Raw genomic sequence first — 21,146 nt, forward strand, 5'->3', positions numbered from 1 at the left:
ATACCAAATTGCACCCAATGGCCAGAATTGTCCCACCGGACACGGTGGTGGGACCTTCCAGTCCTGCCGCCAGCACATCCCTGCCGCAGGTGAGGGATGCATTCAACAGGAAAGCCCATTGACAACGATGGGACCTGAAGATCCTGCCACCAGCCAATGGCGGCCACCTCTGCTGCAGAGAAACACAGGGTGGATTGCATGGAAAATCCTGCCCAGGGCTTCTCTCCTTCTCTCAAACATCTATCCAACTGTCCCTTTTCACGTGGCATCTACCATCCTGAGGAATCCAATCCATGCAATTTCCACCTTTGTTGCAAAGTAGCTTAACCTCAATTATCTCTCTGATTTCCTCCTCTAAGCTTAAGTCCCTGATCCTGGGATTTGCATAAACACACAAAATGGTTTCAGTTTTATGGGCTAAGTGGTAGCATTAATCTGATCAGAGTGCTCAGTAATTATCTCAGCATACCTTGGATGATCTGAAACAGAAAGCTGTGCTTTTTACATCCGCTTTCTCTTTGCCCATTAGAAGTAGGCCTTTCTCGTCAATGAGGCTCAAGTACTTTCCTGTTGTAACGTGCCTGAGCCGGAATGGCTGACCCCATCTGATATGGCTTCCACTCCACCTGCAAGGAGAAATCAATTCAAACTAAAGGATGCCTAATCAATAGAAAGTAGCAAAAAGACAAACAAAACCCAGTAAAACAAGAATGAAACCAAAACAAGTCACAGGACAGCAACATTAAGTAAAATGAATAACTTGGCATTACTGTTGCTGCTGGTGCTAACAGGACATGCACAAAGTAGCTTTCTACATAGTTTTCTTTCCTGTCAGCTACTGTTCACATTTTAATAAAGAAACGGAGGTGGGACTTCTCCTTTCCTGTCCGCTATGGGATCGTAGCAGGCGGGGGCGGACCATACAAGGGTCCATTGACCACAGGCGGGATTCTCCGGTTTTGAGCAAGCGCGGCCAGGGAATCCCACCCATGGTGTCCCCACTGCTTGAAGCACCCACATCCCAACAGGTCCAAAAGTGCCAGCCACTTGTCATTTCCATCACATCAATATTCATTTTCCAAAGCGATGCTTCATTCATAGAAAGTACCTGATGTAACAGTTCAGATTTGAAAGAATATAAAGTGCAATACATATCAATTTACATCAATATAGAACAGTTACCCCACAGAAAGAGGCTACTCAGCCTATCATGTCTGCACCGGCCAAAAAAAGAGAGCAAGAAGAAACTAGCCACTCATTTTAATCCCACTTTTCAGCATGTGGTCCATTGCCTAGCTACAGCACTTCAGATGTAGATCCTGGTACCTCTTACAGTAAACGAGTTGTTTCATTATTCTTGCATGGAAATTTACATTTCTGTATATATTTACAATTGACATTACAAGTCAAATATTTTTTGGAGTACAAAACCCAAGGCATTGAGGCAGCTTCTAGCTAGTCATGGCAGGAGGGCTTTAGACTGTGGCCTTTCTCCATTGAGTCATTGTGGCGGTTGCCCCAAGTTTAAGTGCATTCTTGAACCTTGGAATGTGCCAGTCTGCAACATTGCTACCAACAGCTCTTTGAACAGGAAGATCAGCACTCCTTGGGACGACCAGATTGATTTCCGCTGAGTTGATGGTCCTCCAACAGCAGTTGATGTTACCATATGTTAAATGTTCATTGTATATCCGGTAAAAACATTCAGTGTGTAATTCCCAGCTCATTAAAATGCCATTGCCATGTATATTTAATCATACTCTAACTGGTATCATTTATATCTTGCACTGTTTAGCACTGATTGCAAAAGTAAATAAGTTCAACAAATAAATCGCACTGCAAGGAACTACAAAGGCTTGTGGATGAAGCCCAGTCCGTCACGCAAACCAACCTCCCATCTACTGACGCTATGTACACTTCCCACTACTTTGGAAAAACAGCCAGTGTAATCAACGACCCATGCACCCTGGACATACTCTCTTCAGGCTTCTTCCATCGGTAAAACAGTACAGAAGTCTGAGATCACGTACCGACCGACTCAAGTACAGCCTCTTCCCTGCTGCCATCAGACTTTTGCATGGACCTACCGTATATTAAATTGATCTTTCTCTATACCCTAGCCATGACTGTAATACTACATTCCGCACTCTCGCCTTTCCTTCTTCCCTATGTTTTCTATGAACAGTATGCTTTGACTGTGCAAAAAACAATACTTTTCACTGTATCCCAATACACGTGACAATAATAAATCAAATCAAATTAACTTGCATACTTAAACCTTTTAGTGATTTCGTTGACCTGCAGTTCAAAAGTTAGGTGGATAGGCCATGCTAAATTCCCCCTCAGTGTACTCGAACAGGCGCCGGAGTGTGGCGACTCGGGGATTTTCACAGTAACTTCATTGCAGTGGTTAACATATGCCTACTTGCGACACAAATAAAAAAACTTCAGAAAAATTTGAGTCATGAATTGTGACAGTCTTGTACAAAAGCAACAGTGGGCGGAATTTTCCTGGATACCAACAAAGGCTGCTAGCCAGTGGGAAAAATGACATTGAAGATGTCAATTGAAGAGGCACCAATGGCGGATTTCTCCATTGAATCGTTTGGGAAATAGAAGAAAATCAGCAAGGGGCTATTTACGTTTTCTAAGATTGTGGAGACACATTCCCCCCTCTCCCCACCTAAGCATTGCACTGCCACACACACACACACACACACACACACACACACACACAGCAGGGCACCCTGTAGTTGCATTTTGCTGCCATTCACTCAATACTTCTTACCCTCGGCAATACATCCTAACCCTTGTTCCAGTACCCTTTTTTTTAATTTGGAGGTGACAATCGGTGTGCCTCTGCGAGAAACTTCACTACTTCATTGTGCAAATTTCCTCCTGCTCCCAGTCCAGTCCTGCCAAAATATGGGGTGGTCAAGATACAATTACCTTCCCTAATGTATTAATAGTGTTAGAAATATAGTAGAAAGATGGCCCATGATACGATCAGCAATAATATGTTATTTAAGGTTAACTATATCGCCATTCCGTCACTGTCACTGGGTCAAGATCCTGGAACTCCCTCCTTGACAGCACAGCACGTACATCGCAAAGACTGCAGCGCTCAAGAAGCAGCCTCCCGCCATCTTCCCATTGAGGGTGGCACAGTGGTTAGTACTGGTTTGGATCACTGTCTGTGTGGAGTTTGCACATTCTCCCTGTGTCTGCGTGGGTTTCCCCGAGTGTTCCGGTTTCCTCCCACAATCCAAAGATGTGTGGGTTAGGTGGATTGGCCATGCTAAATTGTCCCTTAGTGTGATGGGGAACTAGCTAGGGTAAATGAATGGGGTTATGGGGATAGGGCCTGGATGGGACTGTGGTCAGTGTCAACTTGATAGGCCAAATGGCCTCTTTCGGCACTACGGGGATTCGGTGATTCCCAAGCGCAATGAATGCTGGCCTAGCCAGACCACATCCCTTCAATGAATTTAAACAAAACTTTAGTAATAATCTGGAAAGAATATCTTCCCATTGCATTCACAATGCGAGTTACAGTAAGCAACCGGAGGACGTATTTTCCCCTCGGTCATTCGATCTGGATGTAAGAGCTAAAGAGCAGGAGTGTGAGAAAACAAACTCTTCAGCAACAATCGATGCAGATAATTTGCATTTTTTGACATATTGAAAAGAGTTTCTTCATTGTGCCTCTGTGAGATAGAGTGTCATCCATCATTTAGAATTTTTCAGCTGCATTATTTCCATTACAGAAACCATCCATCAATAACAAAGAACTCTGAGATTTCAATCTATAACTTGTTACAACTGCTGTCATGGCATTTTATTAATCTAACCTTTTTTTGGTGTAAGACTGAACTGAACTACTTCAGCTGATCAGGTTTCAGATTTAAAGGAAAACATTCAGAATTAAATATAAGTTCTTAGTTTTGATGCTGTATACCCTGTTATCATCATAGCAGTTATTTAAGACTGGCACAATTCCTGCGCTTGCCTATATTCTCTGGTGGAACCTTAACCAGCTCCGTTGTTCTGTGGCCTATAGCCAAAGATGTGCTGATTAGATTGATTGCCCATACTAAACTGATCCTCGTATCAGGGGATTAGCAGGGTAAATTCGTGGGGTTACGGGAATAGGGTTTGGGTGGGATTGTGGTTGGAGTGGACTCAATGGGCCGAATGGCCTCCTTCTGCACAGTAAGGATTCTATGGGCCCGAATTTATCATTGTGTTGTGCCCGTTTTCAGGCATGAAAACTTAGTAAAGTCACGTGTGAGGCGATTAGTGTGATCCACGCCCGCATCTGCGCAGGTGTCCACTTTACCAAGGCCCAAAAAAAGTCGCAATCCAAACCACGCCTGAAACGGGCGCAATGGCGATTTAAATGCATTTGCATGCATTTAATTTGAATTAATGGGCTGTCCCCCAACTTTACCAGCATTTCCCCCTTTACCATTGCGTTTGCCCGTCCAGATCCGGGGCAAAACAGACATGCTCGGCAAAGGTCTGTTTCAGGCGCTCCAGCTTCTGAAGAGGTAAATTCAGAACTTCCAACGGCTCTCTAACTCAGGTCAGTAGTGGAGGGAGGAGGGAGGCAGGTCAGAATATCTCTGGTGGGGGGTGGGGGAGGACAGAGGTCTGAGCATTCTCTGTTGGGGGGGGGGGGGGGGCGGCGGTGGGGGGGGAGTGGGGCGGGTGGTGAGGAGTGAGGCCCGATCATTCTCTGGTGTGGGGAAAGGGAGGAGGGAGGCCCGATCAGTCTTTGGTGAGGGGGGGGGGGGGGGGGGGAAAGGGGGGCCACCATTGGTCTGGGTAGCAGGGGGATGGGTGGATAAGGGGGACAGCTAAGTATTGGGGGTGAGACGATACCTGTGGGGGCCATCACTCCCAGGCCATTTTATTTGCTTTTTGTGGCCTAGGAGCAATGTGCTAGGGACGTGTTTTTCAAAATTTTTTTTCACTCCGCGTGTGCAGTTCAAAGCTCTGATTGGAGCTGCGATGTTTCGGGTGTGATAAGCCCTGCCCACAGTGTGATTCAGGTTCGTGATTTTTTTTCAGGCAGAGTGCATATGGGGGCTGCTGAGAACAGGTTTCCAAGTCAGATCTGAATTGTGCCCAGATTCAGCAGTTAGAATCAAAATGGTAAAATCAGCTATGATAGCCCATTGATTTATTGGGTTATTACACACAGCAAACTGGCAAGAGTTAAAAGTTGTGAATTGGTCTAACTCTCAGCGGTCATGCATTAATGAATGGCATGGAAGGGCACTAGTGAAACTTAATATAAACACTCGTGCGTCAGTTCCTGATCACAAAGTGAACGGTTTCCTCACTAGCAAGGAAATGAAAACCGAAAGGCACTTACGCAATTTGCACTGAAACACGAGCTTCACTTCCCCTGTCAACCAGAGCAACCTGCATAACTCAGGAGACCCAGTAATGGGAGCAGGACTAAAACAAACAAGTCTCTCTTGTCCAAGTCCTCCTCTAGCTTTCAAGCCTCTGTAGGAAATAGCCTGAGAAACATAAGTAGCACATTCTGTAGGGAAATTATGGTAAGAAATCTCACAATATCAGGTTAAAGTCCAACAGGTTTATTTGGTAGCAAACGCCACTAGCTTTTGGAGCGCTGTTTTCGGGAATCTCAGGGATGCTGCGAACATCACTGTAGGGGTCAGTTTGGCTTAGTTGGCTGGACAGCTGGTTAGTAATGCAGAGCGACACCAACAGCACAGGTTCAATTCCTGTGCTGGCTGAGGTTATTCATGAAGGTTCTGCCTTCTCAACATTGATCCTCACCTGAGGTGTGGTTATCCTTAGGTTAAATTGACACCACCTCAAAGGAGAGAGCAGCGTTTGGTTATCTGAGACGATGGCAACTTTACCTTTCACTTAAGAAGAGATATAAATCCAACTGGGGTAACCACAGAGGAGTCACACTGTTATCCATCGCCGGGAAGATTATTGCAGGGATCCTGCTCTGCCTCCTTCCAGTAGCTGGACAGCTCCTTCCAGAGGCACACAAACATGATCTTCAATGCATACATTCCAAGAAGATGGTAAGGAATAGAATCAACTGCTGTGAATGTCTTTCTCAACCTCACAAAGACCTTTAACTCTGTCTTCCATGACGTTCTCTGGAGTATCCTTTTTGCATTTGGCTGCCCTCAGAAATCTGTCACCATTCTCCACCGACTCCACAATGACTTAGAAAACTGTGATCCCTACCATTCAAACCACCACAGACCCTGTCTCAGCGAGGATTGAGGTCAAGCAAGTCTGTTACATCAAGCCAACCCCCTTCTCCACCTTCCCCACTACAATACTGCATCTCCAGCATACTGTCCACAGGCTTAGCAATAATTTGTAAAACAGACAGGAAGCTGTTCTCCCTCTGCCACCTTCAGTCCAACACCAAAGTCCATCCAACTTCAGTTACTGAGCTTCAACATGTAATTCACTCTTTTGCATTTTCTCACCCAGAAACCAAGATCCAGGCCAGTGTCGACACTTTCTCTGAAGCATGAGAAAATGGACCTTCCACTAATATTATGACATGGAGGTGATGTTTCCCTCTGCACGATTTTGGAACACCCCCCAAAGGGATATACCTCACTTCATAATCTTAAGCAAGAGTGCGTGAAATAGTAGGAAGCTGTTGGTTTTGGTCAATTAAAGTAGGATCGATTGCTCTCTATCATGAGGCATACATGATGATCAGAGGATTAGATAGGGTGGACAGTGAGAGCCTTTTTCCTCGGATGGTGATGGCTAACACGAGGGGACATAGCTTTAAATTGAGGGGTGATAATTATAGGATGGATGTCAGAGGTAGCTTCTTTACTCAGAGGGTAGTAAGGGCATGGAATGCCCTGCCTGCAGCAGTTGTGGACTCGCCAACTTTAAGGGCGTTCAAATGGTCAGTGGATAGGCATATGGATAACATTGGAATAGTTTGGGTTAGAGGGTCATTAGATTCGTTCCACTGGTCGGCACAACATCGAGGGCCGAAGGGCCTGTACTGCGCTGTAATGTTCTATGTTCTATGAACAATTGACAGGTCTTTATTTTAGAATGGACGACAGCCTTATTAAAGCAATTAACAAACTGAATAAACTCTCCAATAGAACACTGTTCCAATTACAAGACTCATTCAGGAGTAATGAAATAAATCATTACAGGATATCGTCACTTTCAAACAATGTAATACCAGGCATCGGTTGGAAGTATGAACTTTCTTCTGATGCTTTGATCTGGAATACTTTCTGAGTTGGTTTCTCCTTCTATTTAGACGGTGATTTGAAGAAGCTATATATTAAAACTGCAGGATTTCATATGAGAGCCTGACCCACCTTCTTTTTCCCAGGAGGTAGCAAGCATACTCTAACTGTCATCTCTTCTTGTCTGGGTTTAAATGCCTAGAATTACCTCACAATGTTCCTGTAACTTAAGTGGCTTGAGGCTGTCAACAACACTCAGATTTTAATTCAGTTGGTTCTGAGTCTTTGAGTGCTTGTTTTAAAACCATTGGTCCAACTCAAAGCCTGAATCGCTCTGCTGGAAGTCAGGCTGCTGCTTTGGACACAAATGTTGCAAAGTTGGCGTCTGCAGCCTGCTTTCTGCAGTTCAAAATCCCAAGCACAAAGACACGTGCTTTTTAAAGAGACAATGCTGTATGATTTCTTTTGGTTTTCTTAGCATTTCATTTCAATATTTACATTTGCCAGACACCACGTTTTAACCTTATTATATGCAACTTCATATCACTAAACACCCAGAAAACTAAGGTCCTCCTCCAACAAACGCTTGCAGCAGAACACCTCCCTCCGGCACTTCAAGTCAGTGAGGAGATCCTGTGTAATCGTACGTTTAGCTTTTCAAATCAAAAGGACACTTAAAAGCGTAATTTTTATTCCACGAAAGGGAAAGAGCATGAAGTTTGACACTTACGCAACCCTCAGTGTCTCCAGCCTCCAGAGAGATCGAGCATGAATGGACACTGCACCACCTTCATAATGAACCGTCCTAGAAGGAAATTGGAAAGAGACACAATTGGACTATCCTTTTCTTTTAATGTCGAGCAGTCCCATAGCATTAACACATCAAAATTACTATTTACCAATAAATCACTGGAAAGATTGAAAAAAACCTCCGTCTCAAAACTAAATGACTGAAAATGAAAATTAACTGAAGTGGGAGGAGGTTTTTCTTTACACAGAATGGAACTTTGGGTCCTTTCAAGATTAAAAATGAATGTTACTTAAGTAAAGATTTTGTTGCTAGCAATTTCAAAGCAGTAAAGCCCCACACAATGGCAGGAAAATTAACAAAGGAGCAGTAACAAAAGATCTAGGAATTCTCCAACCTCACCCATGGCTGGGATTCTCCTGTCCCGCTGCTGTGAATGAACATTTGGCTGAGCGCCAAATTCTCTGTTCTCACTGGCAGCAGTAACGGGGTGTGCGAGACCCAAGAATCCCAGCCCTGTGTGTAAATTTTCCCATGATTCTTACTTGCGCTGCCCTTTGACTTCTTTGATCCCCTAATGCAGCCACTGGGTTTAACAATTCACCTGGTCCCTACAGTCTACTGTTTCTTGCGACTGATATTAGGCAAATGCAACTTAAGATAGTGGCACAATATTCTCCTGACCACTACCTGTCCACAAGTTTAAAATGAACTGGTTGATGTTAAAATGATAGACATGTATCCACTAAAACTGCAGAAGAAACATGTGAACTAAGATGTATTGGCCCCTTTGCAAAAACTACCCTTGTCCACTTTTTGAATAAGCTAGTAATGGCAATCCAATGCATTCATGATACTTAGGCCAGAGAAACTCTTACCACTACCTATTGTATACACAATGTGTATTCAACATATATGGTATGGTGGCATAATGGTTAGCACTGCTGCCACCCAGCGCCAGGGGCCCGGGTTCAAAGCCCAGCTTGGGTCACGGTCTGTGTGGAGTTTGCACATTCTCTCCGTGTCTGCATGGGTTTCCTCTGGGTGCTCCGGTTTCCTCCCACAGTCTGAAAGACGGGCTGGTTAGGTGGATTGGTCATGCTAGGTTGTCCCTTAGTGTCAGGGGGAATCAGCTACGGTAGATGCATGGGATTAGGGGAATAGGGCCTGGGTGAGATTGTGGTAGGTGGGGGCTCAATGGGCTGAATGGCCTCCTTCTGCACTGTAGGATTCTATGATGTAAGAGTTGAATGTGGAAGGAAGAACTGCCCCATTTGATACATGTATTGATAACCAAAAAAAGAATGAGGGGTAACCAAAGCAATCCTAACCCCTCAGTGGTGAAGTCTCTCTGCGTCGCAAATTAGCAAAACGAGTGAATTACATTGTTCACTATTTTAACAAAATCTTTGGCTCAGTTATTTCAGATGGGTTTTTATTTATTACCACAGACAACAGAAAGAATCGTCAATTTGTTAAAATAATGAACAAATAGATGTTTTTATTTCATTGCTTAAGATTACAGGCAGAATTTTCCCATCCTGCTTGCTGTGGGAAGTGTGGCAAGCGGGACAGAAAATTTGGCTGACCATTTAAAGGCCCATTGCCCTCAGGCGAGAATTCCTGGCCATGGGGCGCACATGGTCGGAAAATCCTGTCCTACATGTCCAGTAGAGCTTTTTTACTTTAATCTCCCAACTAATATTACAGAATCTAGAGTGAAAATGTTGTAGCATTGTCTGAAGCACATATAAACACCTTTGCACCATGCAAGGAGTGCCTTTATTGCGTAGAGGTGAGCCTTCAGCATTCTAGGTGACCTATTTCTATCAACCAACCTCACATATTGATTCAAAATAGGTCTATGTAAAATACTTTTACCCTGCATCAAATATCCGGTTAATGTTAAAATAAAGTCATCTTCACCTTGGATGTTAGCAAGCTGAACTAGACTTTCCTCCAGGGCTTCTGGATTTTATATTTCTGTATTTTTTCAATACTCCATGAATTTGACCTCTTCCAAAGCTCTGTTTTGTCACTTCTCTGCTCACTAACCTACTTTCATTCCTGGTCCAACAACACTATTATTTTAAAATTCTTTATCCAAATTCCTTCATAGCCCTGGTCTTCCCTATCTCTACAAAAACATTCGTCCTTCCAAGAACATTGCATTTCTCCAGCCGTATATCCTTGCGCATCCTTCATTTCCTCTGGTGGCCATGATTCGAACCAACTAGGACCTAAGCTTTGGTATTCTCCTCACCAACCTCTTGGTCTTCCCATAGCTTCTCTTTTATGATTCTCTGTAAGGCAGCCCGGTGGCACAGTGGTTAGCACTGCCGCCTCACAGCTCCAGGGACCCGGGTTCGATTCCTGGCCTGGGTCCCTGTCTGTGTGCAGTCTGCACATTCTCCCCATATCTGCATGGGTTTCCTCCGGATGCTCCGGTTTCCTCCCACATTCTGAAAGACATGCTGATTAGGTGCATTGACCTGAACAAGTGTCGGAGTGTGGCAGCCAGGGGAGTTTCACAGTAACTTCATTGCAGTGTTAATGTGAGCCTTATTTGTGACTAATAAATAAACTTTACTTTGCTTTTACTGTGCAGAGTCTGCACTTTCTCTCCATGTCTGCATGGGTTTCCTCCCACCATCCAAAAGATGTGTTGGTTAGGTGCATTGGCCATGCTAAATTCTCTCTCAGTGGAACCGAACAGGCGGCAGATTGTAACAATTAGGGGATTTTCACAGTAACTCCATTGCAGTATTAATGTAAGCCTACTTGTGACTAATAAATAAACATTAATTTTAATCCACCTCTCTATTCAAGTGTTCAGTCAGCTATCCTGACTTCCATAACAACAATTTGCATTTATATAGCAGCTCTAATATAAATAAAACATTTCATGATCCTTTACAGGAGCCTTATAGTACAAATTCTAGCACCAAGCCGCATAAGGAGCTATTAGTGTAAGTGGCTATAAGCTCGGTTAAAGAGGTAGGTTTTAAGGAGCATTTTAATGGAGGAAAGGGAGATGGACAGGCAGAAAGTTCCAGAACTTGGAACACTGGGAGTGGAAGGAATGGCCAATTTTCATAGAGCGAGTAACATTAGGGATAATCAAACGGCTGAATTAGAGGAATGCAGCTATCTCGTAGAGTTTGGAGATGATTACAGAAAAAGAGAGGGTCAAAACCATGGAGCGGCTTGGACAATTAAAGGGTTTTTAAAATCAAAATGTTGGTTAAGGAGATGGCGAAGTAGGTCACCGAGCGTGGGAAGAATACGACTTGGTGCAATCAGGGTTAGGAGCAGCAGAGTTTTGTATAACTTCAGCTTAATGGCAAGTAAAGCATGGGAAGGCATGCAAAAACAGTCACAATGGCTGGATTAGAGATCCAGCAGCAGCTAAGCTGGCAAAGGTGGGTGATCTGACAGAGATGCGTATCAACATTTTAGTATTGGTGTGGTTTTAAATATATCTCCAGGTCAAATATGACACCAAAGTTGTGAACAGTCTGGTTCAACCTCAGATAGTTCCCAGGGAGGAGGATAGAGTTGGTGGTAATAGTTCTTTCATTGACTTGGTATCGACCTCTGTCTGACAATGCTCCTGTGAAATGCTTGCGATGTTTTCCTATGCTAAAGGTGTTATATAAATAAGAAGCTGTTGTTGTCATTAAGTCAATTCAGTATCTGACAGTATAAAAGGATTGATGCGATATGTCCCTCTGGAAGGCGGGAGGGGAAGTTCATGTTGGACATTATATCAAAAGAATTAGTTTAAAACTCTAGTATATATTTATCATCTCCGCTATTTACTGAAAGGATTGAAAATCCTTAGTTTAGTGTGTGAGAGGCAAGCTGTTAGGTGCAAGGCACAATCAGCCAAGGGCTGGTTCCCAGGCAGATAAGTGTTAGGTCTCAAGGTCTATAAAAACAATGTTGAGTTGTTCTATCATCTACTCAGGGAAATCATCTAGAGATAACTTAGGGAGGCAACACTGTAGAATTTATTAAGCACTGGGAAAACTGGACAAGGGAGTGTCACGTGCACAAACCCTTACATTGATTGGATATTTATAATCAAGTAGAAGTGCACATGTTGTAATTGGTCAATTGCATTTGCACTTCCGGCATGATGTAAACCTAATCGATAATTGTGAATGGGTATAGATAAACTCCCGTGCAAATATACATCTTTTGATTGGTATATACTAACTTTTAGTAACTGCATCCTTTTCTTCTCCCCTATGTACTCAATGTACAGTATGCTATGTCTGTAGAGCGCGTAAGAAACAATACTTTTCATTGTATACTAATACATGTGGCAATAATAAATCAAACAAAATCTTAACCCTAACTGTCCGTACCATTCTTGAATCAGCACTCTCTCTGGTGAACTGCTATTTGGAGCACTGGAATCAGCCCATACTATCGTTCGTAATAAAAGCCTTTATGAAACTCCCACAGTCTTTGGCTGGTTTTCTTGAGAGTGAGAAAGTGAAGTACATTCTAGTTCAATAGCTATACTTTCCTCCCTAGCATCCCCCATGATGCATCCTAGCTAAAAGAAACATCAAGGGAGAAATTTCCCCGTCCATCACAGCGGGTAGGAGGGTGGGGGCGAACCATACAAAGGTTCATTGACCTTGGGCGAGATTTTCCAGTTTGGGGCAGAACACAGCTGGAAAATCCCACCCCAGGAGAAGTTAAGAGCTCCGATTGCACGCTGCAAATTTTGAATGCTATCATTTGAGTTCTCTGTTCAGATATAAACCTTGCTTTACACTAGCTGTTTGGGCATTTTCCACGGTTAGTTATATCTGTTCACATGTAAGTTTGAGGAACATAGTACTCTGCAGACAACCGCTCTGCCCCACATTCATGATAGCACCTGTAATATGAAGGAAATAATACCCAGCTGGGAACACTAACACTGTGGCTGCAGTTTTTATAAAAGGAAATTGGCCTTGATGTAGGTCGGAGTTGCGTCAAGTTGACTGAGTCAAAATCAGGCCAGTGTTGTGTTTCTAAATTGCTGTTCAATGCAGAAGTCTAACGTTATTGTTCTTAATTATGTAGCAAAAGGCCCTTGGTATTGCTAAACAGAATAAAGGATTTTATTTATACTCTCAAAAGATGTTTTTTATGCCATGTTGATTAGTCAACTCGGAAAAGGAGCAGCACAGTTCAGGTCTAACTGACAGTGATGAATGGCTGTTACAGATCTGATTAGCCTATTAAACCCAGCAATGAAGAGCAGCAGAAAACGGATAACCGCATAGCTGTAGCCTCAGTAAGTATGAAAACTGCCTGACATGATACTTTCAATACCTGGGCGAATTTCTCAATCAATGAGCTTACTTTATAACGTACCCCTTTCTTTTCCAACCCAGTTACCTGGCCTAACTAGACATCTTTAAAATTCTGAATGGTTTTCATAACCAGAGACAAAGGGTTGAATTTTACCGCCTTTCCCACTTGCTGAATCTTCTGGTCCCAGCAAAGGAGCAGCTTCCTCCCACTCCCCCTCCCCCACCACTCCCCATCCCCCTCCCCCTCTTCCCTCCCCCACCCATTCCCGCCCCACCAGCAGCTGGATCCCCAGTGGCAGGACAGGCAAACCACACAAGATCATAGAATCATAGAACTCCTCCAGTGCAGATGAAGGCCATTTGGCCATCAGGTATGCGTTGACTCTTACCCAGGCCCTATCCCCATTATCCCACGTATTTTATTCCATTAATTCCCCCCTAACCCATATATATCTTGGGGCACTACTTTAATATGGCCAATTCACCTCACCTGCATATCTTTGGACTATGGGAGAAAATCAGAGCAGCCAGAGGAAACCTGCACAGACATGGGGAGAACGTGCAAACTCCTTATAGATAGTGACCCGAGGCCGGAATTGAACATGGGTCCCTGGTGCTGTGAGGCAGCAGTGCTAACCATTGTGCCACCGTGCTGCCCCATAGACATCGACAGGACTGGAAGATCTTGCCAGCAACTAAAGGCATGCAGCCTCCACTACCACTGGAAACACACCACTGAGGGGGGAGGTGGTGTCTCCGGCCTCACATGCCCCAAGTCTGAAAATTTGAATGGTCCGCCAAATTTTCTGTCTCACCTGCTACGATTCTTGCGGCGGGCAAGACCGGAGAATTTTGGCCAATGCCTCCACTTGAGGAAGAACAGCACTGCAGGCTATAGGTATAAGATAATCACAAAGAAATCCAACAGGGAATAAATTGTGGAAGTGTGGAACACACTGCCACAGGGAATGAATGAAGTGAATGGTAGAGTTGATTTTAAGGGGAAGGATTTTCCAATTGATCGCACCCCACACCACCGCGATATCCATGAGGGGGGGTGGGGGGTTGCATCATCAGAAGATCCCATTGGCATGAACAGCTGCATAGCAACCACAGGTGTATATAATACGGTTAACATATATACTCTTGGAATAGCACTCATGCATGACTAAGTAAGTGACACGCTGATGAAGAATGGGGATGCCGGCGAGATTCTCAACAGTGAAGCATAATTTATTCTATCAGATCCTAGTTCTGTCTGAAACTTCACAGCTCCCAGACAAGGGGGCAGACAGATAAGGTCAGTTCCTGTTTAATGAAAGACACCTCTAGGCTGATAGCAAGCCACCAACAGGAGACAGCAGTTCTCCAACCGTCAATACAATCAAGCTGGGGAACCCAAAAGTCCTGACACCATAAAAGCCCCCATATGTTTATGAATCCTGAAAGGTGCCATAGAAAGCATTCTTTTTGGTTGTATTGCAGCTTGGTATGGCTCCTGCTCTGCCCAAGGCCACAAGAAACTACAAAAGGTTGTGAGTGTAGCCCAATCAATCAAGCAAACCAGCCTCCCATCCATTGACTGTATCTATACTTGCTCTTGCCTTGGCAAAGCAGCCAGCATAATTAAGGACCCCACGCAACCCAGACATTCTCTCTTCCACCTTCTTCCGTCAGGAAAAAGATACAAAAGCCTGAGGTCACGTTCCAACCAACTCAAGAACATCTTCTTCCCTGCTGCTGTCAGACTTTTGAATGGACCTACCTCACACTAAGTTGATCTTTCTCCACACCTTAACTATGACTGTAACATTACATTCTGCACTCTCTCCTTTCCTCCTCTCTGAACGGTATGCTTTGTCTGTATAGTGCGCAAGAAACAATACTTTTCATTGTATGTTAATACATGTGACAATAATAAATCAAATCAAATCAGAACATCAAAATCAAATCAAAAATCAAATATTCCATTGATGATTTGAAGGAGGGCAGGAGCAAAAGTAAATGAAGAAGAGTGTCCCATTCAGTCCACACAGATTCCCAATTAATGAACCTTCTTATAATTCTTACATTGAGCACAGAAAATTCTTAAGACAAGATGAGACACACTTTGATGGCTTCTGTCCATGAGTCACACCGAACTTCATGAGGCAAATGTTTCCCCGGTGAAAATGATCCATTTGCACAGCAGAAAAACGGCCCCTTATAAAAGCCTCAAATTGGTAGTTATCTTTCTTAGTTAGTTTCACAGTCAAGGTCACAGTCATGCAACTGAACTTCACTGGATCACAGTTACAACTCCATAGTATAGAAACATAGAAATTCGAAGCAAGAGTGGGCTATTTGCCCTTCAAGACTGCTTCACCATTCATTTTGATCATGGCTGGTCATTAAATTCAATATCCTGATCCCCAATCAGGACTCTGAGTGATGGAGGCATTTCTGCACACCCGTTAATGGTTACTGACAGTTAACAGTCTAAATGCACTAGTTAATGGTGGCTGACAGTTAACTGCCAAGCATTGTTTTAAAATTTAAATCAGGATGGCATAGTGGCACAATGGTTTGCACTGTTGCCTCACGGTTCCCGGGACCTGACTTGGGTCACTGTCTGTGCGGAGTCTGCATGTTTTCCCTATGTCTGCGTGGGTTTCCTCCGGGTGCTCCAGTTTCCTCCCACATTCTGAAAGACGCGCTGGTCAGGTGAATTGGCCATGCTCAATTCCCCCTCAGTGTACCCAAAAAGGCGCCGGAGTGTGGCGACTCCAGGATTTTCACAGTAACTTCATTGCAGTGTTAATGTAAGCCTAATAAAATAAACCTTAAAAAGGTTTCAGCCGTAGAGTGGGGCCTCTCCACTGCTGGTACTGATGGCCTCCCTAGGTTGGCCCTAAGTGGCCAGTTAGTCGTAACAAATATATCACAAGCCGCTGCCAGGTGGGGAGTGGCTGCCATTGCTTTCCCACTTCCAGCAAGGTTTCACAGAGGCCAGAACTCCCTGCCATCAACCCTATGGCAATCTTCCAATTTCAGTCTGGCTCCTGCATCCATCCCCGCCAACACATCCTCTCCTAAGATTCCACCTGTTCATGTTGTCTCTCAACCCCTATCATCACTTATTTGGAGATGAACAAGACGACTGTTTAGAATCCATTGTTATGTCATAATTTGATTTGACTTATTATTGTCACATGTATTGGGATACAGTGAAAAGTATTGTTTCTTGCGCGCTATACAGACAAAACATATTGTTCATAGAGTACATAGGGGAGAAGGTAAGGAGAGAGTGCAGAATATAGTTTTACAGTCATCGCCAGGGTGCAGAGGAAGATCATCTTATTATAAGGGAGGTCCATTCAAAAGTCTGACAGCAGCAGGGAAAAAGCTGCTCTTGAGTCGATTGGTATGTGATCTCAGACTTTTGTATCTTTTTCCCGACGAAAGAAGGTGGAAGAGAGAATGTCCGGGGTGCGTGGAGTCCTTGATTATGCCAACTGCTTTTCTGAGGCAACAGGGAGTGTAGACAGTGTCAATGGATGGGAGACTGGTTTGCATGATGGACTGGGCTACATTCACAATCCTTTGTAGTATCTTGCAGTCTTGGTCGGCGCAGAAACCATGCCAAGCTGTGATGCACCCGGAAAAGATGCTTTCTATGGTGCATCTGTAAAATTTGATGGCAGCCTCCTGAGAAAGTAGAAGTGTTGCTGGGTTTTCTTGACAATAGCATCAGTGTGGTGAGACCAGGACAGCTTGTTGGTGATCTGGACACCTAGAAACTTGAGGTAATCCCCTGTCATCATAAATGGGGGAATGAGTGATAGCTGACAAGAGCCCATGGCACCAAGTCCAAGATTCCTAACAGAGTATTCTCAACTCAGGGAACCTTTGATCAGTAAACGAAATAAATAGCAATAGATGATATTTAACACTGCGACAAAGCACAAATTCTGAGTGTGATTCGATTGAATTTCCATTTAAACCAAACTCACTAATATTGACTCCTGTTCTTTCCTTATCTTCTTCATTTGCTTCTAATCACCAGTATGGTCTGCTTTGATTGGATGGGTATAAGTCACGGACTAGTTTGTGTTGTCGCACAGGGCTGAACATGTTGAACAAGAATACATTAACCGTCGGCTTGTTACATGGTTCTCTTTGAACATTCCTCATCGTATATTTTATTGGATTCAAATAGGTTCTCAAAGACAAAACATGCGGTAATCGTATTCCCCTTGATGTCCTTGTTGCTTCATCAAGAGTTCAAGATGCCTTTTGATAATAGAAGGCGGTGTGCATTGCATAATTATATATTAACTAGGAAGAACAGCAAACCAGGAAGCAGAGCAATCTGAATCGGAACACTAAATTAAAAATTTGAATTCGCAATGTAATATATGCTGCAGGGAACTCTTGAGAATCTCTACAATCTTGATCATCCTCGAACCTACTGGATAATTAATTGAATGAGTAAGAAAACCCACACGGGCAGCTTTCACAGAGTCCACTTGATTCTCATCTACTGCAGTGATTCATCCCAACATGATATTAATGACCCTAATCCCTTATTCCCTTTCACCCAGCCTCTCATTGAGGTTGGGACCAAAAGCAAGTCATAGGGACATAGGAATTAGGAGCAGAAGTAGGCAAATTCAGCTCTTCGAACCTGCTCCGCCATTCAATCAGATAATGGCTGATCTCTCTGGTCTCAAATACACCTCCCCACCTGTTCCCCATATCCCTTTAACCTGTTTTTTATTTGAAATACATCTATCTTCTTCTTGAAACCGTTCAACGATTCACTGCACTACGGGGCAGCGAGTGCCACAAATTCCCCACCCTCTGCCAGAAGTAGTTCTCCTCATCTCAGTTTTAAATCTACAACCTATACCTGTGACCTTTTGTTTGAGATTGCCCCGTAAGGAGAAACATTTGGTCTATGCTTACATTATCAATCCCTTTTAAAATTTTATACGCTTCGATCAGATCCCCTCTCATCCTTTTAAACTCCAGCCCAAACTGTTTAACCTCTCCTCATACATCAACCCTTTCATCTTCAGAATCAATGTGCTGAACCTCCTGACTCAGCTGGTGAGGCCTGGTTGCCTGCCTGTGCGATGTAACCAGAGGCAACCAGTAAGAGTTTTAAGTTTGTGAAAATCCCCTACTCACCACACTCCATCGCCTGTTTGGTACGCTAAGGAAGAATTTAGCACGGCCAATGCACCTAAGAGCAGCCAACAGGCCCAATGGAAGGACCCGCAGTGATGAACTGCTGGCACCCCCACCAGGAAAGGTGGGCACTGCTGCGACAGGCACCTCAGAAGATAAATGGAATGATGAATATTATTTGTGGTTATACAATTACCAGGCTAAGGTTGTGGCGGTGTGGGGGGTTGGAGGCAGGGGGGTTCACCTGTTGTGAATCTGCTACAGAGGGGAAGGGGGCCTAACAGCACTGGAATGATCAGAATCCCCTCTTCCCTTTTACCCGGCCGCTCATCTCTTTTTCATGGTGGCACAGTGGTTAGCATTGCTGTCTCACAGCGCCAGGGGCCCAAGTTCAATTCCCAGCTTGGGGAACTGTCTGTGCGCAGTTTGCACATTCTCCTTCTGTCTGTGTGGATTTCCTTCAGGTGCTCTGGTTTCCTCCCACAGTCCGAAAGACATGCTGGTTAGGTGCATTGGTCATGCTAAATTCTCCCTCACTGTACCCGAACAGGCACCTGCCGGAGTGTAACTTCATTGCAGTGTTAATGTAAGCCTACTTGTGTCACTAATAAATAAACTTAAACATTATTGGCAAACTCTGCAAATAAACAGGATCTCTTGAGCACATTGTCAGCGCTCATCCAAGTTAAGTGTTTGACATGATTCAGTGAGTTGCACACCAGGATGTGGATTCTCAGGGTCCCCTCCAGAGATTTGAACACACTGTCTAGCTCATGTCGGCAGCCCTGGTGTGTGGCAGGAAGAAGCTTTCAGTCTATTTAATCTTGTCTCTTTCGTTTTCCTTCTCCAGCTTCTGTACCCAAGCTAATAAACACAAACTGAGACAGGGATAAAGTGTAATAGTCCAGCATTACATCTATCCCTGTCTCACTTACTTAAGTTTAACTTGCCAGTTAACCACATTGAATTCTGCCTGATTGCTTAAAGTCAACATTAAAAGGTGGCAAGCAGGTGATTAAAATTTAATTCAAGCCTTCAAGCTTTTAATGGAAACTTCAACCCTGGAGTAGGTTACTTAAAACCTTTACACAACGTATCACACACGGATCCTGATGGAATATGTAAAGTTTGAGACCGTACATTGGGCACCTTTGCTCCTGCCTTCACTCTCCTTATCCAACAAGTCAAACTTCCCCGCAAGGTGTTTCCTGCCACTTCCCATTTTCCTGAGTCTTTCTCTAATGTCTGACCCATCTCCCTTTATTCCCTCACCTTACCTCTGAGACCCACCCTCTTGCTCCCTTGACCTTATTCCATCTGGAGTTCAGGGGGACTTCCCTCTTGCTGCTCCTCAATGCCACCCTCTGAAGTCATGGGGGCAGGCTCCAGATCGCATATGTTTTGTTTTTATTCATTCATGGGACATGAGCGTCGCTGGTTAGCCAGCATTTATTGCCCATCTCTAGCTGCCTTTGTTCAGAGGGCAGTTGAGAGTCAACCACAGTGCCGTAGCTCTGGAGTCACATGTAAGGCAGACCAGGTAAGGACAGTAAACTTCTTTCCCTAAAGGACATTTGTGAACCAGATGGGTTTTTCTGACAATTGTCAATGGTTTCATGATTATCAGTAAATTCTTAATTCCAAATTTATTTTTGTTTGATTTGATTTGATTTATTACTGTCACATGTATTAGTATACAGTGAAAAGTATTGTTTCTGGTGTGCTATACAGATAAAGCACACAATTTATGTCGAAGGAAAGGAGAGAGAGCAGAATGTAGTGTTACAGTCACAGCTAGGGTGTAGAGAAAGACCAACTTAGTGCGAGGTAGGCCCATTCAAAAATCTGATGGCAGCAGGGGAGAAGCTGTTCTTGAGTCGGTTGGTGTGTGTCCTCAGACTTTTGTATCTTTTTTCCCGACAGAAGAAGGGGGGTATGTCAGGGATGCATGAGGTCTTTGATTATGCTGGCTGATTTTCCAAGGCAGCAGGATGTGTAGACAGAGTCAATGGATGGAAGGTTGGTTTGTGTGATGGGCTGGATTTCAAATTCTACCATCTGTCATGGTGGCATTCGAATCTGGGTCCCCAGAACTTTAACTGAGTTTCTAGATTAATATTCTAGTGATAATTCCACAAGGCATCACCTCCCCAATATATGCACATATTAACAATGCCCACCTCTTCCAATCCATATGGTATCTCTATGTTGTCACACTGCCTTCCCAAATCCAGTCTTGGAAGAGCCATTACTTAATTCAATTAAAGAATCAGATAACCAATGCCAGCATCATTGACCTCTACCTACACAATCTGTTGATTGGTTTAATATCCCTCCTCAGATACTGCCTCAGATTGTACCGCACTGTTTGAAAACTGTGTCCATTGGATATCAGGGCAGGCAACCTCTTTAACCTTTCCATCTCAAAGACACTGTCCCCCCCCTCCACTCCTGCCTCAGCCCTTCTACGTCTGAATCCCTCGTCAATGTCTTTGTTACCTCCGGAGTCAATTATTCCAATTCTTTCCCAACCAGCCTCCTATTCCCCATAAACTAAAGCACATTCAAATGCACGGATCCTATCCGGCACTTAAGTCCTAGTCACACGTCACCCCTGCAACAGTCCCCAATTCCTCAAAGTTCCCAAGTTGAAACTCTTAATCTCACATCCTA

General features: G+C 44.0%; 1 protein-coding gene across 1 annotated transcript in view; it reads right to left on the minus strand.

The window, feature by feature from the left end:
• Positions 1-21,146, minus strand: part of ryr2a (ryanodine receptor 2a (cardiac)) — a 662,889-nt gene that overhangs the window by 380,179 nt on the left and 261,564 nt on the right. Inside the window, exons 10-11 of the mRNA XM_080200677.1 lie at positions 7,966-8,040; positions 470-626 (exon numbers count right to left, since the gene is read on the minus strand). Of these exons, the coding sequence (XP_080056803.1) occupies positions 470-626; positions 7,966-8,040 (232 nt within the window). The remainder of the gene's footprint in view (positions 1-469; positions 627-7,965; positions 8,041-21,146) is intronic.

The sequence above is a fragment of the Carcharhinus amblyrhynchos genome, chromosome 12, assembly GCF_965287045.1.
Source record: "Carcharhinus amblyrhynchos chromosome 12, sCarAmb.v2.hapA, whole genome shotgun sequence".
NCBI classification, from domain to species: Eukaryota; Metazoa; Chordata; class Chondrichthyes; order Carcharhiniformes; family Carcharhinidae; genus Carcharhinus; species Carcharhinus amblyrhynchos.